Source organism: Pseudophryne corroboree, chromosome 4 (assembly GCF_028390025.1).
Source record: "Pseudophryne corroboree isolate aPseCor3 chromosome 4, aPseCor3.hap2, whole genome shotgun sequence".
Lineage (NCBI taxonomy): Eukaryota > Metazoa > Chordata > Amphibia > Anura > Myobatrachidae > Pseudophryne > Pseudophryne corroboree.
In genome coordinates this window covers 899,507,745-899,520,922 of record NC_086447.1, presented here as the reverse complement: position 1 = coordinate 899,520,922, position 13,178 = coordinate 899,507,745, and the positions used below count along the sequence as shown (strand labels likewise).

Here is a 13,178-nt window from a genome sequence, read left to right as displayed (position 1 = left end):
GGTGTAAGGAGGTGCACAGGACATGTGAGCACGGAGCGTGGTGTAAGGAGGTGCACAGGACACGTGAGCACGGAGCGTGGTGTAAGGAGGTGCACAGGACACGTGAGCACAGAGCGTGGTGTAAGGAGGTGCACAGGACACGTGAGCACAGAGCGTGGTGTAAGGAGGTGCACAGGACACGTGAGCACGGAGCGTGGTGTAAGGAGGTGCACAGGACATGTGAGCACGGAGCGTGGTGTAAGGAGGTGCACAGGACATGTGAGCACGGAGCGTGGTGTAAGGAGGTGCACAGGACATGTGAGCACGGAGCATGGTGTAAGGAGGTGCACAGGACATGTGAGCACGGAGCGTGGTGTAAGGAGGTGCACAGGACATGTGAGCACGGAGCGTGGTGTAAGGAGGTGCACAGGACATGTGAGCACGGAGCATGGTGTAAGGAGGTGCACAGGACACGTGAGCACAGAGCGTGGTGTAAGGAGGTGCACAGGACATGTGAGCACGGAGCGTGGTGTAAGGAGGTGCACAGGACATGTGAGCACGGAGCATGGTGTAAGGAGGTGCACAGGACACGTGAGCACAGAGCGTGGTGTAAGGAGGTGCACAGGACATGTGAGCACAGAGCGTGGTGTAAGGAGGTGCACAGGACACGTGAGCACGGAGCGTGGTGTAAGGAGGTGCACAGGACATGTGAGCACGGAGCGTGGTGTAAGGAGATGCACAGGACACGTGAGCACGGAGCGTGGTGTAAGGAGGTGCACAGGACATGTGAGCACGGAGCGTGGTGTAAGGAGGTGCACAGGACACGTGAGCATGGAGCGTGGTGTAAGGAGGTGCACAGGACATGTGAGCACGGAGCGTGGTGTAAGGAGGTGCACAGGACACGTGAGCATGGAGCGTGGTGTAAGGAGGTGCACAGGACACGTGAGCACAGAGCGTGGTGTAAGGAGGTGCACAGGACATGTGAGCACGGAGCATGGTGTAAGGAGGTGCACAGGACACGTGAGCACAGAGCGTGGTGTAAGGAGGTGCACAGGACATGTGAGCACAGAGCGTGGTGTAAGGAGGTGCACAGGACATGTGAGCACGGAGCGTGGTGTAAGGAGGTGCACAGGACATGTGAGCACGGAGCGTGGTGTAAGGAGGTGCACAGGACATGTGAGCACGGAGCATGATGTAAGGAGGTGCACAGGACACGTGAGCACAGAGCGTGGTGTAAGGAGGTGCACAGGACATGTGAGCATGGAGCGTGGTGTAAGGAGGTGCACAGGACACGTGAGCATGGAGCGTGGTGTAAGGAGGTGCACAGGACACGTGAGCACGGAGCATGCTGTAAGGAGGTGCACAGGACACGTGAGCATGGAGCGTGGTGTAAGGAGGTGCACAGGACATGTGAGCACGGAGCATGATGTAAGGAGGTGCACAGGACATGTGAGCACAGAGCGTGGTGTAAGGAGGTGCACAGGACACGTGAGCACGGAGCGTGGTGTAAGGAGGTGCACAGGACATGTGAGCACAGAGCGTGGTGTAAGGAGGTGCACAGGACACGTGAGCACAGAGCGTGGTGTAAGGAGGTGCACAGGACATGTGAGCACAGAGCATGGTGTAAGGAGGTGCACAGGACACGTGAGCACGGAGCGTGGTGTAAGGAGGTGCACAGGACACGTGAGCACAGAGCGTGGTGTAAGGAGGTGCACAGGACACGTGAGCACGGAGCGTGGTGTAAGGAGGTGCACAGGACATGTGAGCACAGAGCGTGGTGTAAGGAGGTGCACAGGACACGTGAGCACAGAGCGTGGTGTAAGGAGGTGCACAGGACATGTGAGCACGGAGTGTGGTGTAAGGAGGTGCACAGGACACGTGAGCACGGAGCGTGGTGTAAGGAGGTGCACAGGACACGTGAGCACAGAGCGTGGTGTAAGGAGGTGCACAGGACACGTGAGCACAGAGCGTGGTGTAAGGAGGTGCACAGGACACGTGAGCACGGAGCGTGGTGTAAGGAGGTGCACAGGACATGTGAGCACGGAGCGTGGTGTAAGGAGGTGCACAGGACATGTGAGCACGGAGCGTGGTGTAAGGAGGTGCACAAGACATGTGAGCATGGAGCGTGATGTAAGGAGGTGCACAGGACACGTGAGCACGGAGCGTGGTGTAAGGAGGTGCACAGGACACGTGAGCACAGAGCGTGGTGTAAGGAGGTGCACAGGACATGTGAGCACGGAGCGTGGTGTAAGGAGGTGCACAGGACATGTGAGCACGGAGCATGGTGTAAGGAGGTGCACAGGACATGTGAGCACGGAGCATGGTGTAAGGAGGTGCACAGGACATGTGAGCACGGAGCGTGGTGTAAGGAGGTGCACAGGACGCAGCAACGGGGGAATGTTCCCATTCTGCTCATGGCACCAACCTCTAAATCAGTCAACCCAGGATTTCAGGGGATCCGGTCTCTTAGGTCGACAGTGTCTAGGTCAACCACTATTGGTTGACAACAAAGGAGGTCATCATGGTTTCTAGGTCGACATGTTCTAGATCGACATGAGAAAAGGTCAACATGACTTTTTCACCTTTTTTTTCTTCATTTTTTGAACTTTTTCATACTTTATGATCCACATGGACTACGATTAGGAACGGTAACCTGTGCCGAGCGCAGCGGTAGTGGAGAGAGGCACCTTGCCCGAAGCATGGCGAGCGAAGCGAGCTATACGAGGTGACGCGGTGCACTAATTGGGGTTCCCGGTCACTCTACGAAGAAAACGACACAATTTAAAAAATAAAAAACTCATGTTGACCTAGAGTCCCTGTCGACCTAGAAACCATGACGACCTACTTACTTTCGACCAATAGTGGTCGATCCAAGTCTAGTCTATCTAACATATCTGGATTTCAGCGGTTGGTGCACTACAAGCCAGAACTTTGCGGGTCATTCCGAATTGATCGCTAGCTGCCGTTGTTCGCAGTGCAGCGATCAGTGAAAAAAACGGCTAATCTGCGCATGCGTATGCACCGAAATGCACGCGCACGACGTACGGGTACAAAGAGCATCGTGGTTTTGCACAGGTTCTGGCGAAGCTTTCAGTCTCACGGGCGAACGCAGGAAGATTGACATGAAGTGGGCGTTTCTGTGTGTCAACCGACCGTTTTCAGGGAGTGCTTAGAAAAACGCTGGCGTGGCTGAACGTGTGTGCGATGTCAAAAGCCGTCCCTCCGTCGTTAGAATCAACGCACACGAAGAGTAACTACAGGGCTGGTCTTGTTTTGCACAAAATGATTTTGCAGCCACACTGCTGCACAGGCGTTCGCACTTCTGCAAAGCGAAAATACACTCCCCGGTGGGCGGCGACTATGCGTTTGCACGGCTGCTAAAAGTAGCTAGCGAGCGATCAACTTGGAATGACCCCCTTTGCCTATAAGCCATTTACAGGCACTACATTGCCTGAGTTGTAGTTTCCCTGCAGCTGGAGAACCACAAGGTTCAGTCACCAGGGTAATACCAGACTAACAATTTTGCTAAATGGATTTCCAGATATTTAAAAAAAAAAAAAAAAAGGTTACTTAGAACAAGATAATAAAAGGTAATTATATCGTTAGTATCTTCTGTTGTTTAAAAGGTCATTTAGTTTAAAAATGACCGTTTAAATAACAATTTGTTCGGAACACCAAACCCTTTCTTTTCAGCGCAAGTTTCTACCGGATTCATTGGGCGCCAAACAGTTATAGTTCTAGAACGTCGGAATCTACCAAACAGTTTATTTCTGAGCTCTAGTAGAGATAGCGCCATATGTGAAATGGAGATGGTATTATTTTGTGGTGCTATTGGCTCCTGGAGAGAAGAGATCTGCGCCCTGGCCCCTGTGGCCGGCATGTAAAATAAGAATTTACTTACCGATAATTCTATTTCTCGGAGTCCGTAGTGGATGCTGGGGTTCCTGAAAGGACCATGGGGAATAGCGGCTCCGCAGGAGACAGGGCACAAAAAAGTAAAGCTTTAGGATCAGGTGGTGTGCACTGGCTCCTCCCCCTATGACCCTCCTCCAAGCCAGTTAGGTACTGTGCCCGGACGAGCGTACACAATAAGGGAGGAATTTTGAATCCCGGGTAAGACTCATACCAGCCACACCAATCACACCGTACAACTTGTGATCTAAACCCAGTTAACAGTATGATAACAGCGGAGCCTCTGAAAAGATGGCTCACAACAATAATAACCCGATTTTTGTAACTATGTACAAGTATTGCAGATAATCCGCACTTGGGATGGGCGCCCAGCATCCACTACGGACTCCGAGAAATAGAATTATCGGTAAGTAAATTCTTATTTTCTCTATCGTCCTAGTGGATGCTGGGGTTCCTGAAAGGACCATGGGGATTATACCAAAGCTCCCAAACGGGCGGGAGAGTGCGGATGACTCTGCAGCACCGAATGAGAGAACTCCAGGTCCTCTTTTGCCAGGATATCAAATTTGTAGAAATTTACAAACGTGTTCTCCCCTGACCACGTAGCTGCTCGGCAGAGTTGTAATGCCGAGACCTCTCGGGCAGCCGCCCAAGATGAGCCCACCTTCCTTGTGGAATGGGCCTTAACCGATTTAGACTGTGGCAGGCCTGCCTCAGAATGTGCAAGTTGAATTGTGTTACAAATCCAACGAGCAATCGACTGCTTAGAAGCAGGCGCACCCAACTTGTTGGGTGCATACAGTATAAACAGCGAGTCAGATTTTCTGACTCCAGCTGTCCTGGAACATATTTTCAGGGCCCTGACAACTTCTAGCAACTTGGAGTCCTCCAAGTCCCTAGTAGGTGCAAGGCACCACAATAAGCTGGTTCAGGTGAAACACTGACACCACCTTAGGGAGAGAACTGGGGACGAGTCCGCAGCTCTGCCCTGTCCGAATGGACAAACAGATATGGGCTTTTTTGAGAAAAAACCACCAATTTGACACTCGCCTGGTCCAGGCCAGGGCCAAGAGCATGGTCACTTTTTATGTGAGATGCTTCAAATCCACATATTTGACTGGTTTTAAACCAATGTGATTTGAGGAATCCCAGAACTACGTTGAGATCCCACAGTGCCACTGGAGGCACAAAAAAGGGTTTTGTATATGCAATACTCCCTTGACAAACTTCTGGACTTCAGGAACTGAAGCCAATTCTTTCTGGAAGAAAATTTACAGGGCCGAATTTGAACCTTAATGGACCCCAATTTGAGGCCCATAGACACTCCTATTTGCAGGAATTGCAGGAAACGACCGAGTTGAAATTTCTTTGTGGGGCCTTCCTGGCCTCACACCACGCAACATATTTTCGCCACACGTGGTGATAATGTTGTGCGGTCACCTCCTTTCTGGCTTTGACCAGGGTAGGAATGACCTCTTCCGGAATGCCTTTTTTCCCTTAGGATCCGGCTTTCCATCTCCATGCCGACAAACGCAGCTGCGGTAAGTCTTGGAACAGACATGGTACTTGCTGAAGCAAGTCCCTTCTTAGCGGCAGAGGCCATAAGACCTCTGTAAGCATCTCTTGAAGTTCCGGGTACCAAGTCCTCCTTGGCCAATCCGGAGCCATGAGTATAGTTCTTACTCCTCTACGTCTTATAATTCTCAGCACCTTAGGTATGAGAAGCAGAGGAGGGAACACATACACCGACTGGTACACCCACGGTGTTACCAGAACGTCCACATCTATTGCCTGAGGGTCTCTTGACCTGGCGCAATACCTGTCCCGTTTTTTGTTCAGACGGGACGCCATCATGTCCACCTTTGGTATTTCCCAACGGTTTACAATCATGTGGAAAAAACTTCTCAATGAAGTTTCCACTCTCCCGGGTGGAGGTCGTGCTGAGGAAGTCTGCTTCCCAGTTTCCATTCCCGGGATGAAAAACTGCTGACAGTGTTATCACATGATTTTCCGCCCAGCGAAAAGTCCTTGCAGTTTCTGCCATTGCCCTCCTGCTTCTTGTGTCGCCCTGTCTGTTTACGTGGGCGACTGCCGTGATGTTTTTCCCACTGGATCAATACCGGCTGACCTTGAAGCAGAGGTCTTGCTAAGCTTAGAGCATTATAAATTTACCCTTAGCTCCAGTATATTTATGTGGAGAAAAGTCTCCATACTTGATCACACTCCCTGGAAATTTTTCCCTTGTGTGACTGCTCCCCAGCCTCTCAGGCTGGGCTCCGTGGTTACCAGCATCCAATCCTGAATGCCGAATCTGCGGCCCTCTAGAAGATGAGCACTCTATAACCACCACAGGAGAGACACCCTTGTCCTTGGATATTGGGTTATCCGCTGATGCATCTGAAGATGCGATCCGGACCATTTGTCCAGCAGATCCCACTGAAAAGTTCTTACGTGAAATCTGCCGAATGGAATTGCTTCGTAGGAAGCCACCATTTTTACCAGGACCCTTGTGCAATGATGCACTGTTTTTAGGAGGTTCCTGACTTGCTCGGATAACTCCCTGGCTTTCTCTTCCGGGAGAAACACCTTTTTCTGGACTGTGTCCAGAATCATCCCTAGGCACAGCAGACGTGTCGTCGGGATCAGCTGCGATTTTGGAATATTTAGAATCCACCCGTGCTGATTGTAGCAGTATCCGAGATAGTGCTACTCCGACCTCCAACTGTTCCCTGGACTATGCCCCTATCAGGAGATCGTCCAAGTAAGGGATAATTTAGACGCCTTTTCTTCGAAGAAGAATCATCAATTCGGCCATTACCTTGGTAAAGACCCCGGGGTGCCGTGGACAATCCAAACGGCAGCGTCTGAAACTGATAGTGACAGTTCTGCACCACGAACCTGAGGTACCCTTAGTGAGAAGGGCAAATTTGGGACATAGAGGTAAGCATCCCTGATGTCCCGGGACACTATATAGTCCCCTTCTTCCTGGTTCGTTATCACTGCTCTGAGTGACTTCATCTTAATTTGAACCTTTGTAAGTGTTCAAAAAAAATTTTTTAGAATAAGTCTCACCTAGCCTTCTGGCTTCAGTACCACAATATAGTGTGGAATAATACCCCTTTTCTGTAGTAGGAGGGGTAATTTAATTGTCACCTGCTGGGAATACAGCTTGTGAATTTTTTCCCATACTACCTCCTTGTCGGAGGGAGACTTGGTAAAGCAGACTTCAGGAGCCTGCGAAGGGGAAACGTCTCGACATTCCCATCTGTACCTCCGGGATTCTACTTGTAGGATCCAGGGGTCCTGTACGGTCTCAGCGCCATGCTGAGAACTTGTCAGACGCGGTGAAACGCTTCTGTTCCTGGGAATAGGCTGCCTGCTGCAGTCTTCTTCCCTTTCCTCTATCCCTGGGCAGATATGATCTTATAGGGACGAGAGGACTGAGGCTGAAAAGACGGTGTCTTTTTCTGCAGAGATGTGACTTAGGGTAAAAAACGGTGGATTTTCCAGCAGTTGCCGTGACCACCAGGTCCGATGGACCGACCCCAAACAAGTCCTCTTCCTTTATACGGCCATACTGTGCCGTTTGGAATCTGCATCACCTGACCACTGTCGTGTCCATAACATCTTCTGGCAGTTATGGACATCGCGTTTATTCATGATGCCAGAGTGCAAATATCCCTCTGTGCATCTCGCATATATAGAAATGCTCTATAGTCAATAAAATACTGTCCCTGTCAAGGGTATCAATAATTTTAGTCAGGGAATCCGACCAAGCCACCCTAGCTCTGCACATCCAGGCTGAGGCGATCGCTGGCCGCAGTATAACACCAGTATGTGTGTATATACTTTTTATTATATTTTCCAGCCTTGTCAGCTGGTCCTTGAGGACGGCCCTATCTATAGACGGTACCGCCACTTGTTTTGATAAGCGTGTGAGCGCCTTATCCACCTTAAGGGGTGTTTCCCAACGCGCCCTAACTTCTGGCGGGAAAGGGTATACCGCCCATAATTTTCTATCGGGGGGAACCCACGCATCATCACACACTTTATTTAATTTATCTGATTCAGGAAAAACTATGGTAGTTTTTTCACATCCCACATAATACCCTCTTTTGTGGTACTTGTAGTATCAGAAATACGTAACACCTCCTTCATTGCCTTTAACGTGTGGCCCTAATAAGGAATACGTTTGTTTATTCACCGTCGACACTGGATTCAGTGTCCCTGTCTGTGTCTGTGTCGACCGACTAAAGTAAACGGGCGTTTTAAAACCCTTGACGGTGTTTTTGAGACGTCTGGACCGTACTAATTGTTTGTCGGCCGTCTCATGTCGTCAACCGACCTTGCAGCGTGTTGACATTATCACGTAATTTCCTAAATAAGCCATCCATTCCGGTGTCGACTCCCTAGAGAGTGACATCACCATTACAGGCAATTGCTCCGCCTCCTCACCAACATCGTCCTCCTACCTGTCGACACACACGTACCGACACACAGCACACACACAGGGAATGCTCTGATAGAGGACAGGACCCACTAGCCCTTTGGAGAGACAGAGGGAGAGTTTGCCAGCACACACCAAAAACGCTATAATTATATAGGGACAACCTTATATAAGTGTTTTCCCTTATAGCATCTTAATATATATATAAGCATATCGCCAAATTAGTGCCCCCCCTCTCTGTTTTAACCCTGTTTCTGTAGTGCAGTGCAGGGGAGAGCCTGGGAGCCTTCCCTCCAGCCTTTCTGTGAGGGAAAATGGCGCTGTGTGCTGAGGAGATAGGCCCCGCCCCTTTTTCGGCGGCCTCGTCTCCCGCTCTTAACGGATTCTGGCAGGGGTTAAATATCTCCATATAGCCTCCGGAGGCTATATGTGAGGTATTTTTAGCCAAAATAGGTATTCATTTGCCTCCCAGGGCGCCCCCCTCCCAGCGCCCTGCACCCTCAGTGACTGCCGTGTGAAGTGTGCTGAGAGGAAAATGGCGCACAGCTGCAGTGCTGTGCGCTACCTTTAGAAGACTGAGGAGTCTTCTGCCGCCGATTCTGGACCTCTTCTTACTTCAGCATCTGCAAGGGGGCCGGCGGCAAGGCTCCGGTGACCATCCAGGCTGTACCTGTGATCGTCCCTCTGGAGCTGATGTCCAGTAGCCAAGAAGCCAATCCATCCTGCACGCAGGTGAGTTCACTTCTTCTCCCCTAAGTCCCTCGTTGCAGTGATCCTGTTGCCAGCAGGACTCACTGTAAAATAAAAAACCTAAGCTAAACTTTCCTAAGCAGCTCTTTAGGAGAGCCACCTAGATTGCACCCTTCTCGGCCGGGCACAAAAATCTAACTGGCTTGGAGGAGGGTCATAGGGGGAGGAGCCAGTGCACACCACCTGATCCTAAAGCTTTACTTTTTTGTGCCCTGTCTCCTGCGGAGCCGTTATTCCCCATGGTCCTTTCAGGAACCCCAGCATCCACTAGGACGATAGAGAAATAACTGTGTGATGATATTGGGCAATGCTACAGAGGCAGAATAGCTTGTCCACATAAAACACATAGCAGGTCTGTCCCCAAGCCGACGTCCAGAATGCCGTCACCAAAATGTCAACATGTTAAACGCCGTCTACACACAGTACAAGTGCCTGACCCACTCCCCGGTGGGCTATGGGCAGACAGTGCACGGTGGCAGGAGAGGAGTTAACTGGCAGCGTTTGACCTGGTTGAGAAATAGACCTAACCGGCATTTAATCCAGCTCACTTCCCTGAACATGCAACCAGCGAGTTTATACAGCGAAACCCATGTTCCTGGAGAAGACGTAAACAGGAGCATTAAACAAGAGCCGCCTTTGTTCTTTGTGGTAGTAACAAGATTTATTACAAACTTTGTAAAAAGCCGTTCTCTATGTTTCCTCTATTTATTTAACAAGCAGACTCCTGTAAATTGGGAATATTTATGTCCCTCTCTTACAGGCCTGGGTTACCATATGATGGCAAAACACAGGCAGGCAGAGCTGGGGGGATATGGGTAGGGACACGCCAGGACAACGTACTATGGAGCCAATATATGACTGCTCAGACAGTGTCATCACATTTTATCTATTTTAAGTACCCGCTAAATAACTGCTCATTCTGAAACCAATTACTTTATGGATATTACTGCTCAGTAACAACGCTACATCGTGAGACTCCAGTCTAGAATCTACTCATGTCATGGAGGAATGAGGCTTGATGTGCCTCATTCAGGGCTGCCATCAAGGGGGTGCCCTGTGTACAGTTGTCCCGGGCCGACCACTCTGACAAAGGGTGGAGGGCCCGGGCTGCTCGAACTGCCCGCCGCCGCTATTCCCAGCGGCTGCTGCTGGTGGGACTGTCCGCGGCAACCACTGCTAGTACTCCAACTGCCCGCCGCTACTCCCTTCTCCTGTCTGCCCGCCGCCCACCGCCGCCGCAGATCCTAACAAGCAAGCTGCAGCTTGCTGTTCAATAAAGTTATTGCAGGATGCGGCGCGGCGTGATGTCATAACGTCATGCCGCGCTGAAGAGCTCAGGAGCAGAGACAGATTAAGTATGCATTTATGTAATTGTCGTGAGAGTGAGGCAGAAGGAGGCCTGAGGGCTGGCTGTCATTTCAGCAATCACATCATGTTTTTATCGCTCTGAATAACCCCTTAATTGGAAAAAAAATAACAACACACCTCCCAAGGTCAATAGGAGTCCGGGGGGGAAGTTGGGAAGGGGGGGGACTTCACACTGTAATAGTTTATGCTGATTCCCGGGTGCCGCAATTGTTGGAAAGGTGTGGGGGGCCCTGCCTATTTTGTCAGTCCTGGGCCCCACAATTTCTGGTGGCAGCTCTGGCCTCATACCTTAGTGAGGTCAGTAGTTGCTACGACGGTCTGTCCAGTCACTGCGGTGTGAGCCGGTGGGGCTCCATCTGCGCAGATGGGATACAGGACAGACTGCCGCCCATTAGTATACAGCTGTAGGGGCATTATTGTGAATACGGTTATCCAGACCACAGAATGGCTGATTTCTGTGTTCTTAATTGACGCAATGATAACGGGTGTGGATCATTGGGTCGACCCTAACTAAGTTGACAGTCATTAAGTTGACCACTGTTGGTCGACAGTGACTTGGTCAATACCTGGAATAGGTTGACACGGTCATGAGGTCGACACGGAAAAGGTCAACATGAGAAAAGGTCGACATGAGGTTTTTTAATTATTTTTTAGTGTTGTTTTCATCGTAAAGTGACTGGGAACCCCAATTAGTGCACCGTGTTTGCTTGCCATGCTTCGGGCAAAGGTGCTTACTATTCCCAATCATAGTCCACGTGGATAGTTAAGTAAGAAAAAGTAAAAAAAAATAGTTTTTTTTAAACATGTCGAATTTTTTCATGTGTCGACCTTTGCCATGTTGATCTACTGACCATGTCGACCTAATGCTTGTTGACCAATAATGGTCGACCTAAAGACCGGATACCAATGATAACTTATCGCATCAGACTTATTACATGAATAAAATAGAATATATTATACAAACATGACATAATTTATACCTGTAATACATAAATCTTAAGGGCCCCATACACTAGGACGATAACGCCAGATTTCATCCGATTTCGAGCATTCGGGCCGATATATCGGATGAAATAGGGCATTTTGGAGGGGTTTCCGATCCGATGCGCGTTCCCGTGAGCATCGGATCGGATCCTCCAGATTGAATGTGCTGCAAATTCAATCTGGACCGACCCCGCAGGCGTGGCTGGGATTGCCCAAAATACATTGTATGCAAAAGGATAGCATACGATGTATCTTGGCCTTGGGAGGTTGCCGGGGGTGATTGCCCGCGACATGTCAGACGGACGTGTTGCGTAAGTGTACGGGGCCCTTTAGCACAGTGCAAAAGCAACAGGAAACGAAGGTAATACGTGTTGCACGCCACATGTGGGAAATCTGTAAATAGGGGCACTTTGTTTTTTAAATTCCATGGGTAAAAAATGGTTTCGCCCAGCAAACTGCAGCAACACAATACAGCAACATTTACACTATTCTGGCACAAGCAACAGGGGAGGTGTAATGCAGGTACTAGATCAGGTGAATGCACACTCACTGTTCTACGCGAGGAGACAGGTAGAGTTTGGGGAACACCTGTGTAGCCTCTGCGTCTTCAAAGCTGACCGAGAGCAGCGCAACATCGTCCCCCGGGTCCTCATTGGCGTCCTAGACAGGTGAAAGCAGAACAGTGATTGTGTAAGCGCATTTATGTCAAATCAATATAAAACACACTAAAACAGCACACAATTTATTATCACATAAGAAATAAATGTATTCTGCTTTTCACATACAGTATAGGATGTTGTCACACAATCAGTGTTACACAAATGCTGTCTCCGATTTGTTGATATGGGATCATGGTGTGTTCTCTGTGTAAGAATCCTGCACAGCAGTCATGTCTCGTGCGGTCATCTCTAGGGTCACAGTTCATTTTGCTGCAGTGTGTGTGTGTGTGCTGTGTGTGTATGAGCCAGGCGCGCAGCGCGTCGCCGCGCGGTACCTCAGTCAGCGTCCGCCGTCTCTGAAGTCTTCTTCACTTCTGTACTCACCCGGCTTCTTTCTTCTGGCTCTGCAAGGGGGGTAGACGGCGCAGCTCCGGGAACGAGCATCTAGCACGGCTAGCGATCAGACCCTCTGGAGCTAATGGTGTCCCGTAGCCTAAGAAGCAAAGCCTTTGAACTCAATAGAAGTAGGTCTGCTTCTCTCCCCTCAGTCCCACGAAGCAGGGAGCCTGTTGCCAGCAGCGCTCCCTGAAAATAAAAAACCTAACTAAGTATTTTTCAGAGAAACTCAGGAGAGCTCCCCTGTTAGTGTCCAGTCTCTCTGGGCACAGAAATCTAACTGAGGTCTGGAGGAGGGGCATAGAGGGAGGAGCCAGTTCACACCCAGTAAAAGTCTTAGAGAGTGCCCATGTCTCCTGCGGATCCCGTCTATACCCCATGGTCTATGAAGTGTCCCCAGCATCCTCTAGGACGTAGGAGAAAGTAACATAAGGAAGAAATCTCATATAGTGAAAGTGCAGTCATGTGTAACTCTGGGCTCTATGGTAGGCTAAATCTCGCTTATTCTTGCTGTCATCTCGAAGGGACAAGAGCAGTGACATCTCGCAAGGTTCTGACAGAAGCTCACAGCTAAATGACTCTGCCCCTAGAGCAGTGTGTTTCAACCACTGTGCCGTGGCACACTAGTGTGCCCTGAGCAGTCTCCAGGTGTGCCGCCATAGAAGCACAGCCGTCAGTATTTT

General features: G+C 50.0%; 1 protein-coding gene across 3 annotated transcripts in view; it reads right to left on the bottom strand.

Moving 5' to 3' along the window:
- BABAM2 (BRISC and BRCA1 A complex member 2) overlaps positions 1–13,178 on the bottom strand; it is a 462,713-nt gene that overhangs the window by 159,073 nt on the left and 290,462 nt on the right. For all 3 annotated transcript variants that reach the window (XM_063918901.1, XM_063918900.1, XM_063918902.1), the window contains one exon: positions 11,991–12,100. In XM_063918901.1, the coding sequence (XP_063774971.1) occupies positions 11,991–12,100 (110 nt within the window). The remainder of the gene's footprint in view (positions 1–11,990; positions 12,101–13,178) is intronic.